We start from the raw sequence: 20050 nt of genomic DNA on the forward strand, positions 1-20050 counted from the left end.
AAGATAAATACGCACACAGAAATGACTCATCCTCTTGAATGACAAGGGGAAAATATTAGGTAGTTCCACAAAAATAACTCAAAGGATTTTAAAATCCACGTAAGAAACTCTTGAATTTCCAAGTTAATAAAACACTTAAATATATTTTAGGATTATCTAACATGTAATTATCTGTATATGACTAAACTGCTTTGGAAACGATGTAAAATATTTCACTCCCAAATATTTTTCCCAATTTGTGTGTCAAATTCCAAAAAATTAACCCAATTTATAAAGAAGACTCCATTTCTTTGCAATATATCTAAAAGGGAAAGGTTGCTTATAAAATGTAACCATGGTTCCAATAAGCTTAAAAAATAGTCATAGATAAAGAAAAACAAAACTATTTTCTGTATCATTCATTTTTCTAATTTTGTGGATTGAGAGCTAGCAACCCTAACAGACACTAATGAATTTGAAATTATAAGGAAAGGCCGAGTTCTCCAGAACTTCTGCTCCTAATCAATCACCAGAGATCAGTGACATCATTAGCGCCTTTGATCACAGCTCCTCTTTCAAGCTCAGATGGGATGGATTGATCCTTGCTGGCACAGAGAATGGAGAAACACCTAGGAATACAATTCACCGTGAAACATGAGAGGTCATCAGCATCTCTTCCCTTCCTTCAAGAGGAACAGAGAGCACATTCCAGAGCAGCCCAACACCAAACAATAGAGCCACCTCATTAAATCCAAACCTAATTCCCGTCTCATCTTCCTAGGATTCCTAAAGCACTTTAAGAGAGGAAGGGATAATAAGCTACTTTTCTTTCAAAGAACCTAGGTTACGAGCCTTTCAGTGTGTTCTTCCTTACCCAACACACCTACCCGGGGCTGGCCCCAAATCCCCTCACCATGTGGGGAGGGAAAGAATCTGTGGATTTTGTTCTCCCATTTTCCCCATTACGATGCATTTAAACAAAGCAGGACTTCTCCTTCTACTTCCGAATTTTACATAATGAAACAAGTAGTATTTGAGAAATAAAATTTTACTTAATAAAACTGCCAGTTACTCTACATTGGCCAAGAAGAAAGTCCTTGAATATAATGTTAACCGCTACAATTTCAAAATACTTGCATTGCAGTCACTCAGCATGTTCTCCTCTGAAATGGTCACTTTGGGAATGAAAAGTTTTAATTGACCTTTTCTACATTTGTTCCATGGTTGTTTTCTCCCCCTCCCTATTTGTAATAGCAGTCTAATTGAGCTTCGTGACTGGTGGTGAAATGTAGTTTATTATCTCCCTCATCAGGTGATCAATGATTTCATTAATAAGACAGATAACAAAACTGTCATATCATCGACACTGTTATGAAAGATGATCCTAGCTTCCCGCTCCATTTTCCAAGGTCTGGGGTTCTCTGTGGCAGCTCTGAGTCCATTCAATATTTTCCACAGACAGAGAAAAGTGAAAATCCATTTTGAAACCAATTTCAATTAGGATCCAGAAGCTGTTATCACAGGTGTCGCAGAATGGGCCCGTAAGTGGAAATGTCGCCTATCCATTCTGAAATGAAACCTTATCAGGGGCTACAAAGATGGCTGGGGACAGCCTATCTGTAAATTACTTTTCGTCCTGTGTTAACTCAACCTTAGTTCTGTCATATGGAATTCTTTCCATCCACTAGTAATAATCTAATGACTAACTAGACACAGCACCCAAACGGCTTCCAGCCAGGCAGGGCTGTCCCCAGAAACCCTTAAACATGGGTACAAATGCAAACACACTCTGGCCTGCAGGCAAGCAAAGGGACAGGCATGCTTTAAATGATAGAACTAAAAGTTTATTATGGGAAATAAAAGAAGCCCGTCTCCACCCATTGCATTCCTGGTGATTTTTCAATTGCAAACTCCAAGGCCCTGTTATTTCATTAATGCAGCACCCAAGTAGTGAGGCTTTTCTCTCACATCTTTCAGTCTCCTTTTAGCAAATTATCCCATGACGGCAGATTTATTCAGTCAAAGACCTCGGACTTTGAGAGGCAACAAAAGAATCAAGAGACTTTCTGGTCCACCTGCCTGGCGAATGATGAGGCAGGGAAAAGTCTCCCCCAGAGAAACCAATCAAACCATTGTGTGGCACAGTCAGACCTTTTCAACTGTCAAGCCAGAGAGCAGGGAAAGAGATGAAAGAACGCGGGATGAAGCTACCATTTACGGAACCATGTGGGAATGGTCTCCTAAGATTTAATAATTGGGATGGAACTCAACTTTCTACAACTAAAGAAAAAAAAAGAGAAAGGAAGAAAGGGACCAGGAAGAGGAAAGAGTCGAAGAAAGGGAAAAAAGAGCAGGCAAGAAAAAAAAAAAATAGACTAAATTGCACTAGGAATAACTTAATATAAAAACTCTGTCTACCTGACACAAAGTCCAATCTATATAAGTAAAGGAGAAAGGGGAAAGATGTTTCCAAAAAACAAAAAGATACAAAGAAAAAAATAGCAAAGCATTTGGTATTTTCCCTCTAAGTTATAGCTGCATTAAGTGTTCAGATTCTAATTTTCTCACATAATTAATTTAAAGTAACAAAAACAATAACAAAAAGCCCTTTAACATGGCTGTCTTGTAGTTTTAAACATAAAACGGAATTTTAAATTGGCCTAAAATGTACATTCACTGGATGCTAAAAAAAAAAAAAAAGATTCAAAATAGCAGATGCTCTAGGTTATAGATTTCTGAACAGTTTTCAAAAAGATTTTCGTTCTACTACAAATTCAACATAAGATATTTAAATAGAAAAAAAAACTAACACTAAGTTTTGCTAACAGGACCCAAAAGAAACATTTTTTTTTTAAATGTGAAATAAACACAGCATCAAGCAGCTACTGAAGTTCCTATGCTTTCTGTCATTACTGGGGACTCATATCACATGCGTTACTGAGCTGAGTTTAAAGCACACGTATTGGTCAAAATTTGGGGGAGGTGCTGGAACTGTTCTGTGTCTCAATGGTGGTGGTAGCTATGTGAACTTACTGATTTTCAAAGCTCATAGAACTGCACACCACAAAGAGTGAATTTTATTGTATGCACATTTTACCCAATAATAAACTAAAGCAGACATATCTGGAAACTTTTCTACGTAAACAAGATAACAAGGAGTTTTTTGCTTTTACCATCACCCAGTCTCCCCAAAGCTGCCTGGAAAAGCAAGCCTTCCTCGACCTTGAGGGTCAGAGCAGGAGGTAGTGATAGGCCACCAACTACCTCTCCAGAGGGAGATTTTCTTCCCATAATCACCGTTTTGCCCCTTAGGCATCCACTATTTAGTGGTTGTTTCTGATTCTGAGCAGCTTGTTTCTGGAAATTTGAAATATTCACACCCCATGATCACAAGTAATCAAAGGCAACCCAGAAACATCCCATCCAAACAAAACATCATGCTGTGACTTTTTTTTGCTCTTAAATTTGAAAAATGGGAGTGATATTTATTCCTGGTTTATCTGATATGTATTTATCCCAGGAATTGTTCTTTTTGAGGAGAAATCCAATAGCTAAAATCCCAACTTGTGCCAATTTCAGGACCAGTGATTTAAGATATTGTTCCCTAACTCTAGACTGTCAAGCTAGACCCTGATAACCAACCTCATGTAAGGATTTCCTATTAGCCAATCCTTCTAATTATCTCAATCAGATTAAAGCTGAACCATTTAGAGAATACTAACAAATGATATTATGCTGAAAAGAGTGAGATGAAAAGCATCAATAAATTTAATCCTGGCAAATAATACCCACAAGAGTCATATTACTATTACTATCAATAGCTAATATGTTTGGGTACTCTCTGTGCCAGAGTCAGAGAGGTTAAGTACTTAGCCCACGATCACACAGCAATTATGTGGTAGGGATAGGGCTCAAACCCTGGCTTAACTGCACAACACTACTGCTGTGTTACACATGCCCCCTGCCCTCCTGTCTCAAAGTGTTGTGATTTACAGGCTTATTCAGTATCTGCTGAGGCCCTCTCAGCAAAAACACTGAATGTGAGCAGGGAAGGGGTAAGGTAGAAAACCCAGGTGCTACTCTCAAGAAGTTTAAGTAAAATGTAAAACTTGAGTGCTATGAAGGAAGGGACAAGATAAACTGGTGGAGTATGAAGGATCTTTAGAGCATTGAAAGTATTTTGCAGGATACTGCAGTAGTGGATATGTGACATACGTTTGTCAAAACCCATAGAACTGTACAACAGAGTGAGCCCCAATGTGAATGATGGAAAGTTAATAACAGTGCATCAATATCAGTTCATCAGTTGTAACAAATGTACCACATTAATGTAAAATGTTAATAACAGGGGAAAGTATATATGAGGGGGTATATGAGAACTCTATCTTCTGCTCAATTTTTCTGTAAACCTAAAACCTCTCTAAAACACAAAGTCTATTACTTAAAATAATAATAATTTTAAAAATAAAAAAAATCTAGTGTTATTAGTTCCCCAAAGGACACAAGACCTTATGAGGAGAAAAAGAGACTGGGGACGTATTCACATTTGAGACTTTAAACATGCATTGGTGTTAGCAAAACACTTCTATGGAGGAACACATGGACAAAAGGCCAAGAGCCCTTGAATTTAACTAAAGCATAGGTTATGGGATGGGATAGTAGCATATCTACTTCTGAACATATCAGATTGGACTGTCAGACTGGGGCCAGATTTTAGAAGATACCTAAATGTTAAGTCAAAGACTGAACTTTATTCTACAAGTAGATGGGAGTCACTGGAGCTTTCAGAGCAGGGGTGTGGCATAAGCAGAACTGTAATAAGCCTAATTTGACAGAAGCAAGTCCCATGTATGACAAGAATGGACATGAAAGCCAAGGTGATTAGACAGAAGGCCATTTTAATCATCTAAGCATGAGGTGTGAGGGTTTTCACCACACAGTACAGTAGGTTGGCCTGAAGAGACACACGAGCAAGTAATTACAGAGGAAAATCTAATAGGACCTCAAAACCGGTAGGACATGGGAGCAGGAGAGAAGGGGGGGTCAAAGGTGATGGTGCGGTTTCAAGCCTGGCTGACCACAGGAAAGGTGATATACTTAGCCAAAATAAAGAACACAGTGGTAACCAGAGTACAGGACATGTGAGTTTGGAGCTCAAGAGAGCTGGGGCTCTTATTAGAATCAGAATATTTGTCTTCCGTTAGTTTGTTTATAAACATAAAAACTCTTTATAAAAAATAAAATCTAATTTGAATACAGCACAAACCACCAGTTCAACCCAGGAAAATAATCAAGAAAAAAGGATATATATATGCTGCTTCTAATGCAATAGCATATAATCAGTACAACACTAGCTTTTGAGGTTGAGGAAACCGAAATAAATATTCCCAAGATTATCTTCCCTATTTTCCAATTTAAGAAGGCATTTAGAAGGAAGTTTACAGAAACTTTGTTTTTTTAATCCATCCCTCCTTAAGATGTGCAAACTTGGTCACATTTGGGATTTGTGAAACATCTTGAACTATTTTTCAGACATCTGAGTCCAGCAAATTCACCATTACTTTTGCCAAACATGTTTCCCTTAATTTGAAAACTGATGTGTATGTTCAAGACAACACAATCTTTCTGTTTTGGATTCATAATGTTTAACTCACCAGCATGCTTTGTCCTAATAGCAATGGCTAACGTTTGCAGAGTCCTTCCTATATGTTTATGACATGGCAACCTGTGAAGTGTGAAGTAGGTCTTACTATTATCTTGCTAAACTGATGAGGAAACTGGAACGCTGAAAAGTTAATCTGCCCACACTCACATGGCTACTCCTTCATGTTGTCAGAACTCCAATCAAGCTTTCAGATCCCAGAACCTGTGTGTGCTACGAATGAACATCCTATAATCTGAAATCCATTTTATCTGAACATCCTTTCCACTTATCTGTCACGTGCCAGGAAATGGGATGTGGCAAAGAAAAGGGGTTGGACCTCTATAGAAACAAGAAACTAAAAACTCACAACCTATGGTCTTTATGGCGTGAACTGCCTGCCCATTTCAGAGCAGAACTGGCACATATACTCTTACCATTAAAAAAAGTCAAGGAGACAAGAGCTCATGGTGAGGAATAGCAGATGAATTTCAAACTTCCAACAAAACTCAAAGCCATCTTACTCCCAGCTAGAAGACCAACAGACATCACAACCATTGGTTGGTGCAAAAGTAATTGCAGTTTTTGTCATTACTTTTAAAGGCAAAAACCGCAATTACTTTTGCACCAACCTAATAACACCCATGCAACGGACAGTTTAAAAGCAAATCGCAAGGCCAAGAAGTAACCAAAAGTTAATGCAAAGAAGAAAAAAAAAAAGCATCTCCTTAGGAATTTGCAGACCATAACACTTTCCCCTTACAAACCTTGAAGAAAATAATTTTTTAAGCAAAGAACCAAATTCTTCTTTTTGAAAGAATCAAAGTGAACAGGGAACTTCCTTTGCATCATTAATCTATCAACTTTGGTTTCACATTGCATCAGCGTTAGGATAATAATTTCTGCTTTCTATCACTTTAAAGTATGTTTCCAGTAACTATCAGATCTGATAAAAGATCCCCAAGACCACGGCCTACATACGTTTATCATTAGTTTCTTTTTTAAAGCTGAGTTGTAGATTAATAAAAACTATCGAATTACTCCTTTAAAACAAAATCATGGGCCAAAAATGAGGCAAAACACTTCAAATTGAAAAGTCAGTATTTGTAAATCAATGAAAAAAAACTGTGTAAGAGAATGAGAATATGTAGAACATTGGAAGATTTACATTAAAAAACTCTTATTATTTAGAAAACACAACATGTAGCTTATGAAGTAATGAATCTATACCAAAAAGAGATTATTAAGTATTAAGCCATTTTACTTACAGTCTTCACACATTAATGGACTTGGACATTTTAAAGTCAACAATCACACCTAAGATCCGCATGCATACTTTCTATGGGAAAGCCACCATGTGAAATGCCACAAATGATCACTTAAATCACAACTGTACTTAAATAATTCAGAAAACTAAATGCCATCTCCTTTGTTATTTACACTTCAAATATAACACTAAAATTTAAAATCAAACCATGGGCACATTAAACTATGGGTACACTGTACTTCCTGCATAAGGGTTACTGAAGGCTTTATATGTTGATATAGGTTCTTAAATGTTACAAAAATCAAGTTTGGCTTGCTTTTTTTTGTCATACAAGTTCTACAACACAGTTTTTCACTTGCATTATTTTAAATTTCAGTGTAAAGTGGCAAATACTTCTTTAAAAAGCTGTTCAAGTTTTCTGAACTATACCTTTGGGTTGTGGGTCTGCGTATGTTTAAACAAAACTCCATATGAATGTTATTCCAGGAGCAGATACTCCGTTGAGAAAAGTACGAAAACAGATCTGTAAGGACACGCAGTGGAATGTGAGTGGTTTGGCTGGGAAGCTCACAATGAAGAACAAATTGCACCACAGAATGGCTGGAAAAGTTAATTAAGGCAACCTCACCAATAACTCAGCCAGTAACAAAACTTTTTGTTCATTTGTGTGACTTTAGTCATGAAATGGTGGATAGGAAAGAAAATGCAGGTATCACATTCATTTGGTTTTTGAAACTGAACTCTTTTTTTTTTTTTTTTTTTTTTTTTTTTTTTTTTTTTTTTTTTGAGACAGAGTCTGGCTCTGTCACCCAGGCTGGAGTGCAGTGGCGCGATCTTGGCTCACTGTAAGCTCCACCTCCCGGGTTCACGCCATTCTCCTGCCTCAGCCTCCTGAGTGGCTGTGACTACAGGCACCCGCCACCACGCCCAGCTAATTTTTTATATTTCTAGTAGAGACAGGTTTCACCGTGTTAACCAGGATGGTCTCGATCTCCTGACCTGGTGATCTGCCTGCCTCGGCCTCCCAAAGTGCTGGGATTACAGGTGTGAGCCACCGCACCTGGCTGAAACTGAACTCATTTTTAATTGTTCAGTTACAAATGGATATAGTTCAGGGCTTTGTAAAGGAAACACAAGAACCCTTCTGGAAACAGTAGCAATCAGTACTACCTGTTACAGCATCCACATGATTCTGTTTTCCTTTCTACGAATAGCCTCAGTGCAGGGGTCCAAGCATTTATGAAATATTTATAGAGAAAAATAGAAAAGATAGGAAGAGGGACAGAGGGACAGACGGATGGACAGAAGGATGGAGGGCCACGGCGATGTCAGCCACCAGTCAGCACACAAATAGTGTCCCAACTTGGAAAGCCTGCACCCCACGAACTCTAAATCCAGACAGGGGCAGGTCCAAAGCCCACACACCAGTCCCTGTGATCAAGACTGAGTGCAGAGGCAGCAGGTGACCAGGCTGCAGAAGAAAGGGCCTCTGCGCTTCCAGCAATCCATGCCCCTCAGCATAATCCTGGGACTGTAAAGAGGCGCTGAACTAGTTAGATGAAAACTGTAGAGGACTCTGTAAAAAAGACCATGGTAATTATTAGCATCACATACACAAAGCAAAAGGTTTATTGTCCTTTCTTTTACTTGTTCCTCTCTTTAAATTTGTTTTCCAAGAGTCTGCCTGTCGGCTTGCAATCCATATTTAAAAACACCACGTCCATTTTTCTTTTATTTGATTTTTGTTCCAAAATATAAAACACTAAATCTCTTAGAAGAAACAGGAACATTGAAAAACTGATCAGAGTTCGCCGGATTTCCAGGACAGCTATCATTTAGGCATGCTCCCTGCAAGTTTGACCAATGAGTGTCTGCCCCCAAACAGGACAGGATTCATACACATTTAGGAGAAAATGTGGGCTCAAGGGCACAAACTGATCAGGGCAGGAAGCCAGTGGAGTGGGGTTGAGGAAACAGGTGATTATTTAACACTGTAGCACTAACATTTGTAAATCATGACTGCTCCTTCTCTGGCTAGTTTTATCTCGTAGCTTCCTGGCTGTTGTGGGGCTGGTCAGGTTAGTTCTGTTCCCAATCACCCTCAACAGAATCATGAGGGAAACCCGAGGTCCAAGAGCAACTCAAGACAAATGCAGCTGCAGTGGAAAACCTCCTGAGAATGTGTCTAGGTGTGGGAGTGGCACAAACAACAGTATCTTCATAAGACTGAGACTCTGTGGCCATGCAGGTGAGATTCATAAACACGAGAGGCGCTTCTGCAGGCTCCATGCAGCGCAGCAACATCTTCTGCCATGCACTTGTTCTTGCCTGTTCTCACATTCACACACATGCATGCCCATAGTTACCCCTACCACACACACCCACACACCTACACACTCACGCATACACTTGCCCACACTCACACATATCCTCACACACTCACACCCCGTACACACGCACACTCACTCACACCCTGACACACAGGCATGTACACTCACACAAACTATAAAGATAACCAAAAGCTGATGTTCCTGAAGCCAAATACGTAGGAAGCATTTATTCCTACAGAATTACCATAAAAATTACCAAATAACCAACACTGCATATACTGATTCTATTTCTAAAATAATAAATTTGCCTAAATTTTACCAATTCCAGAAAAAAGAAACCAAGGTAACATATTTTTAAGGAGAAATGCCTTCTATAACCACATTGGATGAAAAATGCCATATTATGGCTCAGTTAAAATAAGCACCAGTCTTGACTTTAAATACCATCAATAAAGGAGGAAATACTTTCACATATATGTAAATTCATTATTTTAACTAAGACATAAACACATCTCCCTAAGGATCAATTTAAAACGATTTAAGGATCAATTTAAAACAATTTAAAACTGAAGTCATTTTAAAACTGAAGTCATTTGCCAGTAGTTTTAAGAGCCAGCTCCTGCCCTACCCAGTGCAGCCAGCAATGCACACTCACGAAACTGGGTGAAGAAGTGCAGGTGAGAAGCACAGGCTCTCAGCAGACAAGGAGGGGCCCAGAGAGAAGTGGTCAGGCTGCTTGGAAGTATCTGTCCTTAGAGTCTAACGTTCTGGACTGGAGTTATCTTCCAAAGGAGATTCTGACTCTCCAAGTGGACGTAAAAACATGTAAATCAATCTAGTAAAACCTGTCTTGGAATATAGAAAATATAAGAATAGCAGGTTGGCTCATACAAATCAGTGTGCCCAGATACGCAGTGTCCAGGAACTAGGAGAACGGGCCAGCTCATTCTTCCTAAAGGCCCAAGGAGAAGCAGAGAAATTCAGCGAGGCCAGGAATGGCTATGAAATCTACAAGAAGGAAAGGCATTAGTGGCCCACAATGGAGAAACAGCAGGGACAGGAAGTGAAGGTTACCATTAACGTATTCAGTCTGTTTGTACCAGGGAGGCTCTGGAATTTATTTTCAACACTCCATGCTTGAACTGAAATGCCTCTCAACATTTTGCTTAAAATTTAAAAATACAGAATACAGGAACAGTGGCTCTGTGTTATCTCTGAACACAAATAAGTACATTAAATTTTTATAAGCTAACAACAAAACCTGCATCTCAGATACTAACATTACCTTGAGGTTCAATCATTAACACTTCTTAAAATCCTTTAAAGTAGACTACTTAAAGTTGGGGCTGGGGGAGACTCCTGTCCTGTCACTAATTTTGACAAGACAACTTTTGTGTCTTTTGTACTAATTATTCCGAGTAGTATAGATGATCCATATGCAACACAAAGCATTTTGAACTCTTGCCAGACTCGTCAAGATGATTTCCAAAATGCCAAAACAGGAACTTCTGATAATAAATAACCTATCACATTTACATCTCAAATTAGAAAGTTTGGAAGTCAACGTGTAGGTTGAGTGCCAAAAGAGAGATTACTAAATTCCATGTCCCCCACGCCGCCCCCCCCACCCCCGCCCCATTTGCTTTCTTTAGCCTCTCCTAGAACAAACACTGGTCCAGGTGCAAACGCTCAATTCACAAGGAATGCAGAGAACACAGAAATGACTCCAGGCTGGGCTGCTGGTAATCCCTGTGCTGCTCACCATTAGAAGTGGTGCTGGAGGCAACGGCTTTCTCGCTCACATCTGTTCGAGTGGAGCACTTCACTATGGAATTCTCAACTTTTTTCTTTTCAGTGGTCGTGGAGCTATGGGACTGGGCCTCCATGATGTCTTCTCATTACTTCAGCTCTCTTCGACCAAAAATGCCCTAAAGAAAACAACAGAGCCATCAACTTTCCAAAACAGTGGAAATAAAAAAAAAAAAAAAAACTTTCAAAAGTCCACTTCACCTGTCATCTGAGAAAAGCCTAGAGCTTTAGGAAATTCAAAATGTAGATGACACTTCACAGGTTTTCTGGCAAAAATGTCTCAAAGTTTAACAAACCAGTGAAACTCTACACATGCAAAAAAAGAGAACTGAGGGAAATGCCCATAATGTGGTACTTTTCCCAAATCCCTACTGAGCATTTGGTATCAAATAGTCTAAAAATCTCAATTTGCAACTGTGTCTATCATGTGAAACAAGTGTCATATTACTTTTTAAAGCCACATCTGCAAATGTCTCTTCAGGTGGCCAGCTTTACAGGAAGGGGCATTTGAACAACTTCCAAAGCAGGGGAAGGTTAATTATTAATTAGATTTTTTAAAGAGAGTCTGACAATTTCTAACATCGAAGGCCTACTCTAAATTCTGAATCAGAGGATAATTCAGGCCAAGCAGTTCAGTGATTTTTGCCTCTTTCATAAAGATATCTGAATTGCAATATACCTCTTAATCCTAATTCATTCAGGTAAGCTATACTCTTTAACCTCCTTAAAGCATGAGAATATTTCAGTTCATTTAAGTCACATTTTTAAGACAAAGGTAATAGAACAACATGCTCTTGATTCCACATGGAAAAGTTGAAAGGTCTTTGCAAAGACTGGGCTCACTTAGGAAACATTAAAAGTCAGCTAAAGGCAGGTTCAGTAGGTCTGTCTTTCACTGGCTTCATTCATGTGATAATCGCCCTAACTCATCATTCATCAATTTTCACTCTGCTTCATGTTCCTTTATGCAGTCATGTTCTACACCTACAAAGAATACAATAAAAAAGGAAAAGGAGCCTCTCTAGCATGTTTTCTTCATGTTATCTAGATTGCAACTTTCGTAGAAGGCATTTCTTTGGTCTGGCCACCTTGCTTATTTTTCTACATTTAGTAGATGTCGACATCGTCAATCACAGCAGCGGTGAGTGAAATGAAATAAGTAACTGCTTGATCAACTAAAAAAGTTAAAATACAAGGTAAAATATTTTCAGTCTACTTTAACACATATTTGCAAGGGAACTGCAAGCTCTTCATTGCATAATAAATTCCTCCTTGATCTGGAATTCAAGTAACTAGAATGTTTAAGAACCAGAGGCCACATGGCACACTGTAACACCAGCTCTTCCACTCACTTCCATCTCTTTTCTGAGATTATCCAGTGTCATTCATTGTAAAACACACAAGTTATTTAAGAACAGCTTTGTAGAATAAAAAAGAAAAAAGAAGCACTAAGTTAAATTTACATATCAATTGTAAGATCCACTCCAAATTCAGAGACACCCCTCAAAGGGCACTGACAAAGTCTTATACAACAGAAAAGGGGGCTTGAGATCTCCCTTCTGAGTGCAGCCAACGTGTGTGAGTCCCAAGGGCAGGGCTACCTGCATGGCGCTCCCCGGAGGCTAGCTGGACAGTGCACAACGGCCAACAACCTGTTGCTGAGCCTCAGTGATCTCATCCGTCAAATGACAGAATCAGGCAGTGAGATCTGACCTTTACTTTGGGCAGGGGGAACACATCTTCTTTAAGAACCTGTTAAAAGTTAAAGAGCTTCTCCCCAGAAAATACCCTTAAACTCAAAAGTACACATTTAATTTCTAAGGGATCACCGACCTTCAAAGCTTTTCCAAGAATCTGGATAGAGAAACCTTAAAGGAGAAATCTTTGATGGTCCCTTCTAGCTCTAACAATCTCAGAATAATTACTTTTTATAATGGTCCTTCAAAATTGATTTAAATATCATCTTTAAAGTATGCCACAAGAATAATCCAATACAATCGGCATCGTTTCTCACTTGGTACAAGAACTATTTGTATCAGCGTTTCTACAGTGCTTGCTAAGCATTCAGATTCCTGCAATGCATTTGCCTTGGAGGGTAGCACCCAGGAACCTCAATTTTAGCAAGCATCACTAATTGTCAGATTCACTAAAGTTTGTTTTTGTTGTTGTTGTTGTTGTTGTTGTTGTTTTGAGACAGAGTCTCACTCTGTTGCCCAGGCTGGAGTGCAATGGCCTGATCTCAGCTCACTGCAACCTCTGCCTCCCAGGTTCAAGCGATTCTCCTGCCTCAGCCTCCCAAGTAGCTAGGATTACAGGCGCCTGCCACCATGCCCAGCTAATTTTTTGCATCTTTAGTAGAGATGGGGTTCGTCATGTTGGCCAGGCTGGTCTCAAACTCCTGAACTGAGGTGATCCACCAGCCTCGGACTCCCAAAGTGCTAGGAGTACAGGCGTGAGCCTTGAACAACTGTTCTACACGTTTATTTTTGCTCACTGCTGTATACCCAGTGAAGTATATACTCATTGAAGTCTTTGCTGACTGGATGAACTAATGAATGAACTGCACCTTAGAATCCTGAATTCCAACACCCTACACAAACCTATCCTAGCACCCATCACAATGATGATAAACTCTTCTTCATCTGGAAAAGTCTGTGCTGAACATCCACCTCCCCTTTCCATACTGTAAGCTCCATGAGGACAAGGTTTCTACTTTCCCAGCAGTTAGGTCACATAAGAATGTTTACTGAGTACATAAATGATCGCATCAATGACCCTGTGACTTACAGGACTCTGCAGTGTCTTGAATTTCAATCACCACTGGTTTAGCTACATACATTTTCTTTTCATATTCAGTGTTTCATTGAAAACTGGCAAATTCTATAAAAACTAAAACCTTTAGCAGAAATATTTAATTGATCCAAACACTCCATTCTTAGCCATTCGGGATAAACAAGCATTTACTATAATTGTTCCCTTCGACACACACATAACAGTTTTATTGGCTGTATTTGAGTAAAGAGTCTACAATGTTAAAACGGTACACTGAAACATGCAAATGGACCAGAAAAACCCATTAAGAGATGGGATTCCTAGTAAGAACTAAGCATTTCCTTAGCAGAGGGTGCTAATTAATAGGAATCAGGAGACAAGTTCCCAAAATTCCTTGACAAACTTGGTTTTTGTGGAGTTGTTGGTTTTTCCCCCAAGGCAAAGGACTTTCTTTTAACAAAGCAATAAAACCCTCCCAATGCTCATCACCATAGAGAGAGGCTCAAGTGAGAAGACGTAAAGCTCCAGGCACTGACTGAAATCACACTAATTAATGGTCTTAAAGAATACTAATTCCTACCCCCGTCTGAAATGGGTTTTTTAAAAATAGGCCCGTGGTCACTCAACAATCTACCCCCTTCTTCTATTTTGACAACTTATTTTTGGATCTCATTAGTTAGTAACTAATTATTTAAAAGTGTGGTTTATGCTTGGAACTGGGCTATAAAGATGGCAACGTGCCAAATCAGACATCTGCTTCCTGTACATTCCTATAAATTATATCAGCTTATTTTACAACTTTGTCCCTGTCAGTTATAAAGGAGAAAGTTTAACATTCTAGACGCCCACACCTCATCAAACTGTGGGTGAAGAGTCACTGAGCGGCAAAAGGTGGCCGCTTTGAGTTGTGGTGATGGAATTTTCAGGGAACAGTAAGAGGAGCTTGGAAAGTCAGTCCTGAGCTGGTCCATTGAAGCATTCGGGATCGAAGTGGCCAGTAGAAATTCCTCACGGAATCTCGAAACACCACTAGGACAGTAGCTCCACGACACTTGTAAAATCTAGAATTTTAAAAATAATGACGTATAATTTATTTAGAACTTAAGCATCAAGAGAAAACTTTAAGTTCTGCTTCACTTCAGACTTTTCCCTGAGGAAAACACGCCACTGTGTTTCAGATGTGAATGAAATGATACTTTTCCCCCCGATATAGTTTCTTTGCTTAGGACTCCACACTATTCTCCTTCAATCCCTTTCACCACTGAAACATTACATGCAAGATTTGCTGGCACGCCCCTTGACTTTTCATGCTTAAGGGGAAAAATGTTTGTAGCTGATGTTTGAGTCCCAGCAGCTGAGAGAGAGCGCGCGAGAGAAAAGCAACCAAGGAAAATTGCTCTAATGGTATATCCCTCCTAAAGCTTGAAGTTTCATAAGTAAAAGGAGAGATAAACATTCCTTCCTGAAAGCAAACAGTCAAGGCTTTTTCCCACTCAGCTATCCCTGAACCTTTTGTAATTTCCCCGAGGCCTAAACCCAGGACACAATTAATTTCAGACCCTATTTTAAATCTAATCCGTCTCCTAGTTGCAACCTGACTGCAGGTGGGTCTTTTCTTTCTAAATTATAAATCTGAACCTGCGTCAACCTCTTACAACACAAGGCATTTAAAGCTTCCTGGAGCCACTGACCTGGTGATGCTGTAATGCAGGTCTGCTTTTGAAAGCAAGCAAGAGAACAGAGAGCGCGCAAGAGAACCGCAACCTTTACCACGTTGGCGAATTCTTGCCGGGACCTACATATTACACAGCACTTGCACACAAACGCCTCAAGTCGTCCTCTTTAGAGTCGTCACTTACATCTGCAAGGGGCGGGGGACCAGGGGAACCGCAAACAAACTTTCATCGTTACAAAGGCGAGTCCCCATTGATTATGGTAATTGTTTTGCTCAGGTTGTAAGGGTATGGCCAATTTTGTTTGAAAGCTCGCTCGCTCTCTGCGCTTTCCTGTCGAGCTCCCTTCAGGTTCTGGTTTCTTCCAGTGGTGGCAAGGGATGTTTTTCACGCCTTTCACCACTTTTGCCCGCGCCCGCGACCCCTTCCCGAGGTACCGGGCCGCGGCGGCGGCGCAGAGGGTTCATTAGTGGGCGCGCCGGGCCCGCGCAGCGCCGTCTGCAGCCGCGTAGCCGCATCCATCATCATTACATCAGCGCGGGGAAGTCCACGCCGAGTTCTCCCGGCCCCGGCGCGCCACAGTCCGCGCGCCAGCAAACAGAACATGCTGGATTGCTCAGAGATGGTTCTGGGTGTCTGGGGGCAGAAGGGGTGCTCCCAGACCCGGCTTTGATCAGCATTCCTGAAGCGGCCTTTTAGGAGACAATGCATCTCCGCCAGCCAGGCCGCGGGAAAGGGAAAAAATGCCGAGGGCTGGGGGCGAAGTGGGGGTGCGGAGGTGAGCTCCAGCGCCAGCAGCGCCTGGCAGTCTCCCTCCAGTGCAGAAGTCGCCCGTATCAAGGCGTTGTCAGACTGGTCACCCTGCTCCTCGGAATACTCACGGGCATTTGCAAACTCTACAGTTAGCGCAGCCACATTTCCAGCAAACACTGGCAGGGGCCGTCCCTGGTTGCGTTCAGAAGGCTCTTTTAACTGGCTGAATTCAGGGAGCTGCAACCTTCCAGGTACTTTGCAATGCAACCACCCTGAGTGTGGCATTATAATAAAACATTGGGGATCCCTTGAAAAGCCTTCACAAAACCAATAGGCGTGTGCTTTGCTCACAAAACGTCGAATTCACCTTCTATGAACCTGGCCCCCAATGTGTTTTTCTTCATTAGCTGCCACACATAGATTCAAATGCTGTGAATGGTTAAGACACAGACACATCGCCTCATTGTCTTGAGCTCAGGGAGGCCCTGAGTGGAGTCCCAATGTTCAACCTTAACAACCAGAGGCTTTCTGTAGTAAATAGAAAGTATGAAAAGTCACAATTGTGGCAACATGTGAAAAAATTAACTTTTCTCCTTGCAAGTCTCTGCAGTGAAACCTCCAACCCTCATGGGAGCAAGATTCCTTTATCGTTCAGACACTTATTATGTTTTAAAAGAAAGCACCCATGCCAAAGCCAACGTTAAAAATGATGTTTGACGTAAATGAAACAACTTTCTAATGTAGGGTGAAGTGGAACAGCATCCTTCAATCATGATAGTGCATCCTTCCTCAACAGCAGACCACTTCATTTATTTCCCTAACCCAGTCGGTTTATTTTTAAGTTGCCTAAACTCGGGCAAAAACTCTCTTCGCTTTTTTTTCTTAGTGTATTTCAAGATTTAAAACAACTAAGTTAAAAGCCTGTTTAATGATAACCCGATCTGTTTCTGATAGTTTAAAACAGCTACTGGCAATGAGAGATCAGAAACAGAAGACATTCCAGGCGAGGCAGTGCTATTAACAGCACCATGGCTTAGCCTTAAGTGAGAAATTATTCTGTATAGTTTAGGGAACTATTGCTCCAGTGGAAGAAGGCTTCCCTCCAGAGAAATAACATTTATTTACACTTGCCTGTATTTTCATAAGCTGAATAATCTCCTTGATTTGCTGTTTTAAATATCCAGAAGAAAGCAGCTTTGTCATAAGGATTTTTGAGGCAACCTACCCTGTAGCACTGAAGAGTGACATTGCTCTCATACTTGTATTACTAGTATATCAACCGCTACTTGAAGATGCTACTCCTGGATTAACCATCCAGGTAAAACTCCTATTAAAGACATGTACCTCCCTGTGGCTATTTAATAACCCATTTCTCAAAAATAAATAAATCCTTTAGAAAGAGATTTTTTTTTTTTCAAAATCAAGAAGTACAAACTAATGTTGATTTTAACTTTTTGATCAATTCTGGAAGTGAGAAATAGTCGAGTTTCAATGAGCAATATGCAGGGAATTTTAAACATTTCAGTGGATTTCATGTATTCATGCACCATAGAAAACCTCTTATAGGTTTTTAATGTGGTTGATGTTTCCTTGTGTTCAAAATACCTTCTGAGGGTAAAATCAATTAGATATGCATAACCTTTGTGACACCCTAGCAGTTCCCAGGATTCCTAAGGCTTCATTTCCTCTCCCTTCCCTGTCTGTGTTGCCTTCCTTTTTCTGCAAGGGGGGGCGGGGGGGAGAAGAAAAAAAAAAGGCCCAACTTCATAAGTTCTTAATGAAATCTTCATTAATTTTTAAACATTTTTTCATGTATAGTTATTTTACCTTTATATATGATTATTTTTCCATAATCAGGAAAGCCTAGAGCCTTAACTCCAAATAAGAAAGCTTCTGTCTGTCTGCTTTGCCATTTGATAGCTCAGGGTTCCCCAAATCCACTGCCTAGTGTCTTCAATCTTTCTTTCCTACATTTCTGATGCTGCTAATCGTAGATAAGCAGTATTCATGACAGACATCCCCAAATGGAATTACTCTAAGGGGAACTAAATTACTCTACGGGGAAATAATTGCCTGGCTATGGATTAAGTGACTTTGGTTTTAGTAAATTAACACTATCTAAACTCTTAAGAAATCCATATATTTAACTTCAACCACTGAAAAGCTTATTCAACATGAAAATAATCATTGCTATTGCAGTTGAAATCACAAATGACATTTCTGTGAGCCAGTTTTACTTTTCTGCCATTTGTATTTAAAAGAAAAAATCATCAGCTACTCTTTCTCTGTTACCAGAAGTACTTGATGAGAAACACTTGAGGGGAGTATGAGGTCTCTGTCTAATACCTGTTACCATTTCTGAGTTCTGTAAAACTATGAGTCCCATGTGCCTTGGTTAGGCACTGCAGGAAGCAGCATGCATAGCAGGTGCCATTGAAGAGTGAGCAATAATGTGGAGCATATTGGCACCCCCACTTTCTATGGGTTAGCTGGATACAGGCAATCCTCAGACAGAGAAGGAGATCTGGAAGTCAGTTATCAGTCTATAGATCAGCTAAGCTCATGAAACTGTATTCCTCTTAAATCCACATGTATCACAAAAATATCATGACTGATCAAATGTGCCCCTTGTCTCTCTTCACTAAGGCTTATAGGAATTAGAAGTTTTCACACATTTTCAGAAGAAAAAACTTTAATTATTCTTATAGAACTTGGATAGCTTTCGTTTCTTAGAATCATGTGTGTCTTCACAGTAAGGCTTAAGGGAGTATAAGGGAGTAGAGTGTATGTTCTGTGAATAGTAATTTACTTTTAAACCATCATAAATATTAGACCAATAACCTGTTGCATGTTAAAATCATCTATAGCTATCCCAAAGGTATTTAACGTATTTTTTGTGAAGTACTACTTACCATATTTTATCCTTCCAACTTTTAAACTTTTGATTCTTGATTCTTAATTGCAGATTTAAAAGCAACATTTTCAGAATTTAAGCATTTGTAATTAAGGCTTATCCAGTAAAAATTACCCCATGGTCCACTTACCCTATAAACTTTGCTTGTTCACAGACAGAATTCTTTAGCTGTCTTATTTTTCCACCTTGCATGTACAAAACTGCCAATGTAACCTACACCAAACTACACACCCTCTCAATGAAACTCTCTGATATGGAATTTCATTGTAGTATCCACAGTTCAAACAGCAGACACTGTCCTGAAGTAGCATGGCCTGCTCCACATGTCTGGCCACTGGATTCCAGGTTTCCATACATCAGAATCATTAAGGCTTCATTCTTAAGCTGCTGGATGAAATTTCTCTACACACTGCTAACTTTATTCAGACTGAATCATTCTTTTTAAAAATATCACAAAATGAAATCAATAACAGGGCTTAACTGTCTCAGTCCTTCATTACTGCAATTTGAAACTTATCTTTCATCTAAATGGTGAGTTTTCAGGCTCTTTTTGTAAAAATCAATAGTTTGTAATGTAAAGCACTCTGGAGCTTCCTAGGCATTTCATGCAATCTTCAAAAAAAAAAAAAAAGTTAAAGTAGCAAAAGCTAAAAATTTCCACATGAAAATAAGCAATATAATATCACACTACATTCTGAAGTTACTCCAATAAAGATTTAAGTAAAAGTGCACTTATGTCCCATTACTTATTTTAATTTTGTAGCATAAAGATTATAGAAGTACACAATCAAATCTTGGGGTCAAAATGTACTCCTGTGCCACCCTCCCCCACCGCCTAGCCCCCTCCCCTCTTAAGAAAAGAAAGAAAAGAAAAGTCCCTCTAGCTGTTTCAGGCCAGCAGTCAATCCAATT

The 20050-nt window shown here is 39.8% G+C and overlaps 1 protein-coding gene across 1 annotated transcript in view; it reads right to left on the minus strand.

The window, feature by feature from the left end:
* Positions 1-20050, minus strand: part of GLI3 (GLI family zinc finger 3) — a 277199-nt gene that overhangs the window by 251468 nt on the left and 5681 nt on the right. The window contains exon 2 of the mRNA XM_030933297.1: positions 10980-11145. Within this exon, the coding sequence (XP_030789157.1) occupies positions 10980-11103 (124 nt within the window). The 5' untranslated portion in view covers positions 11104-11145. The remainder of the gene's footprint in view (positions 1-10979; positions 11146-20050) is intronic.

The sequence above is a fragment of the Rhinopithecus roxellana genome, chromosome 6 (genome assembly GCF_007565055.1).
Source record: "Rhinopithecus roxellana isolate Shanxi Qingling chromosome 6, ASM756505v1, whole genome shotgun sequence".
In the NCBI taxonomy this organism is placed as follows: Eukaryota; Metazoa; Chordata; class Mammalia; order Primates; family Cercopithecidae; genus Rhinopithecus; species Rhinopithecus roxellana.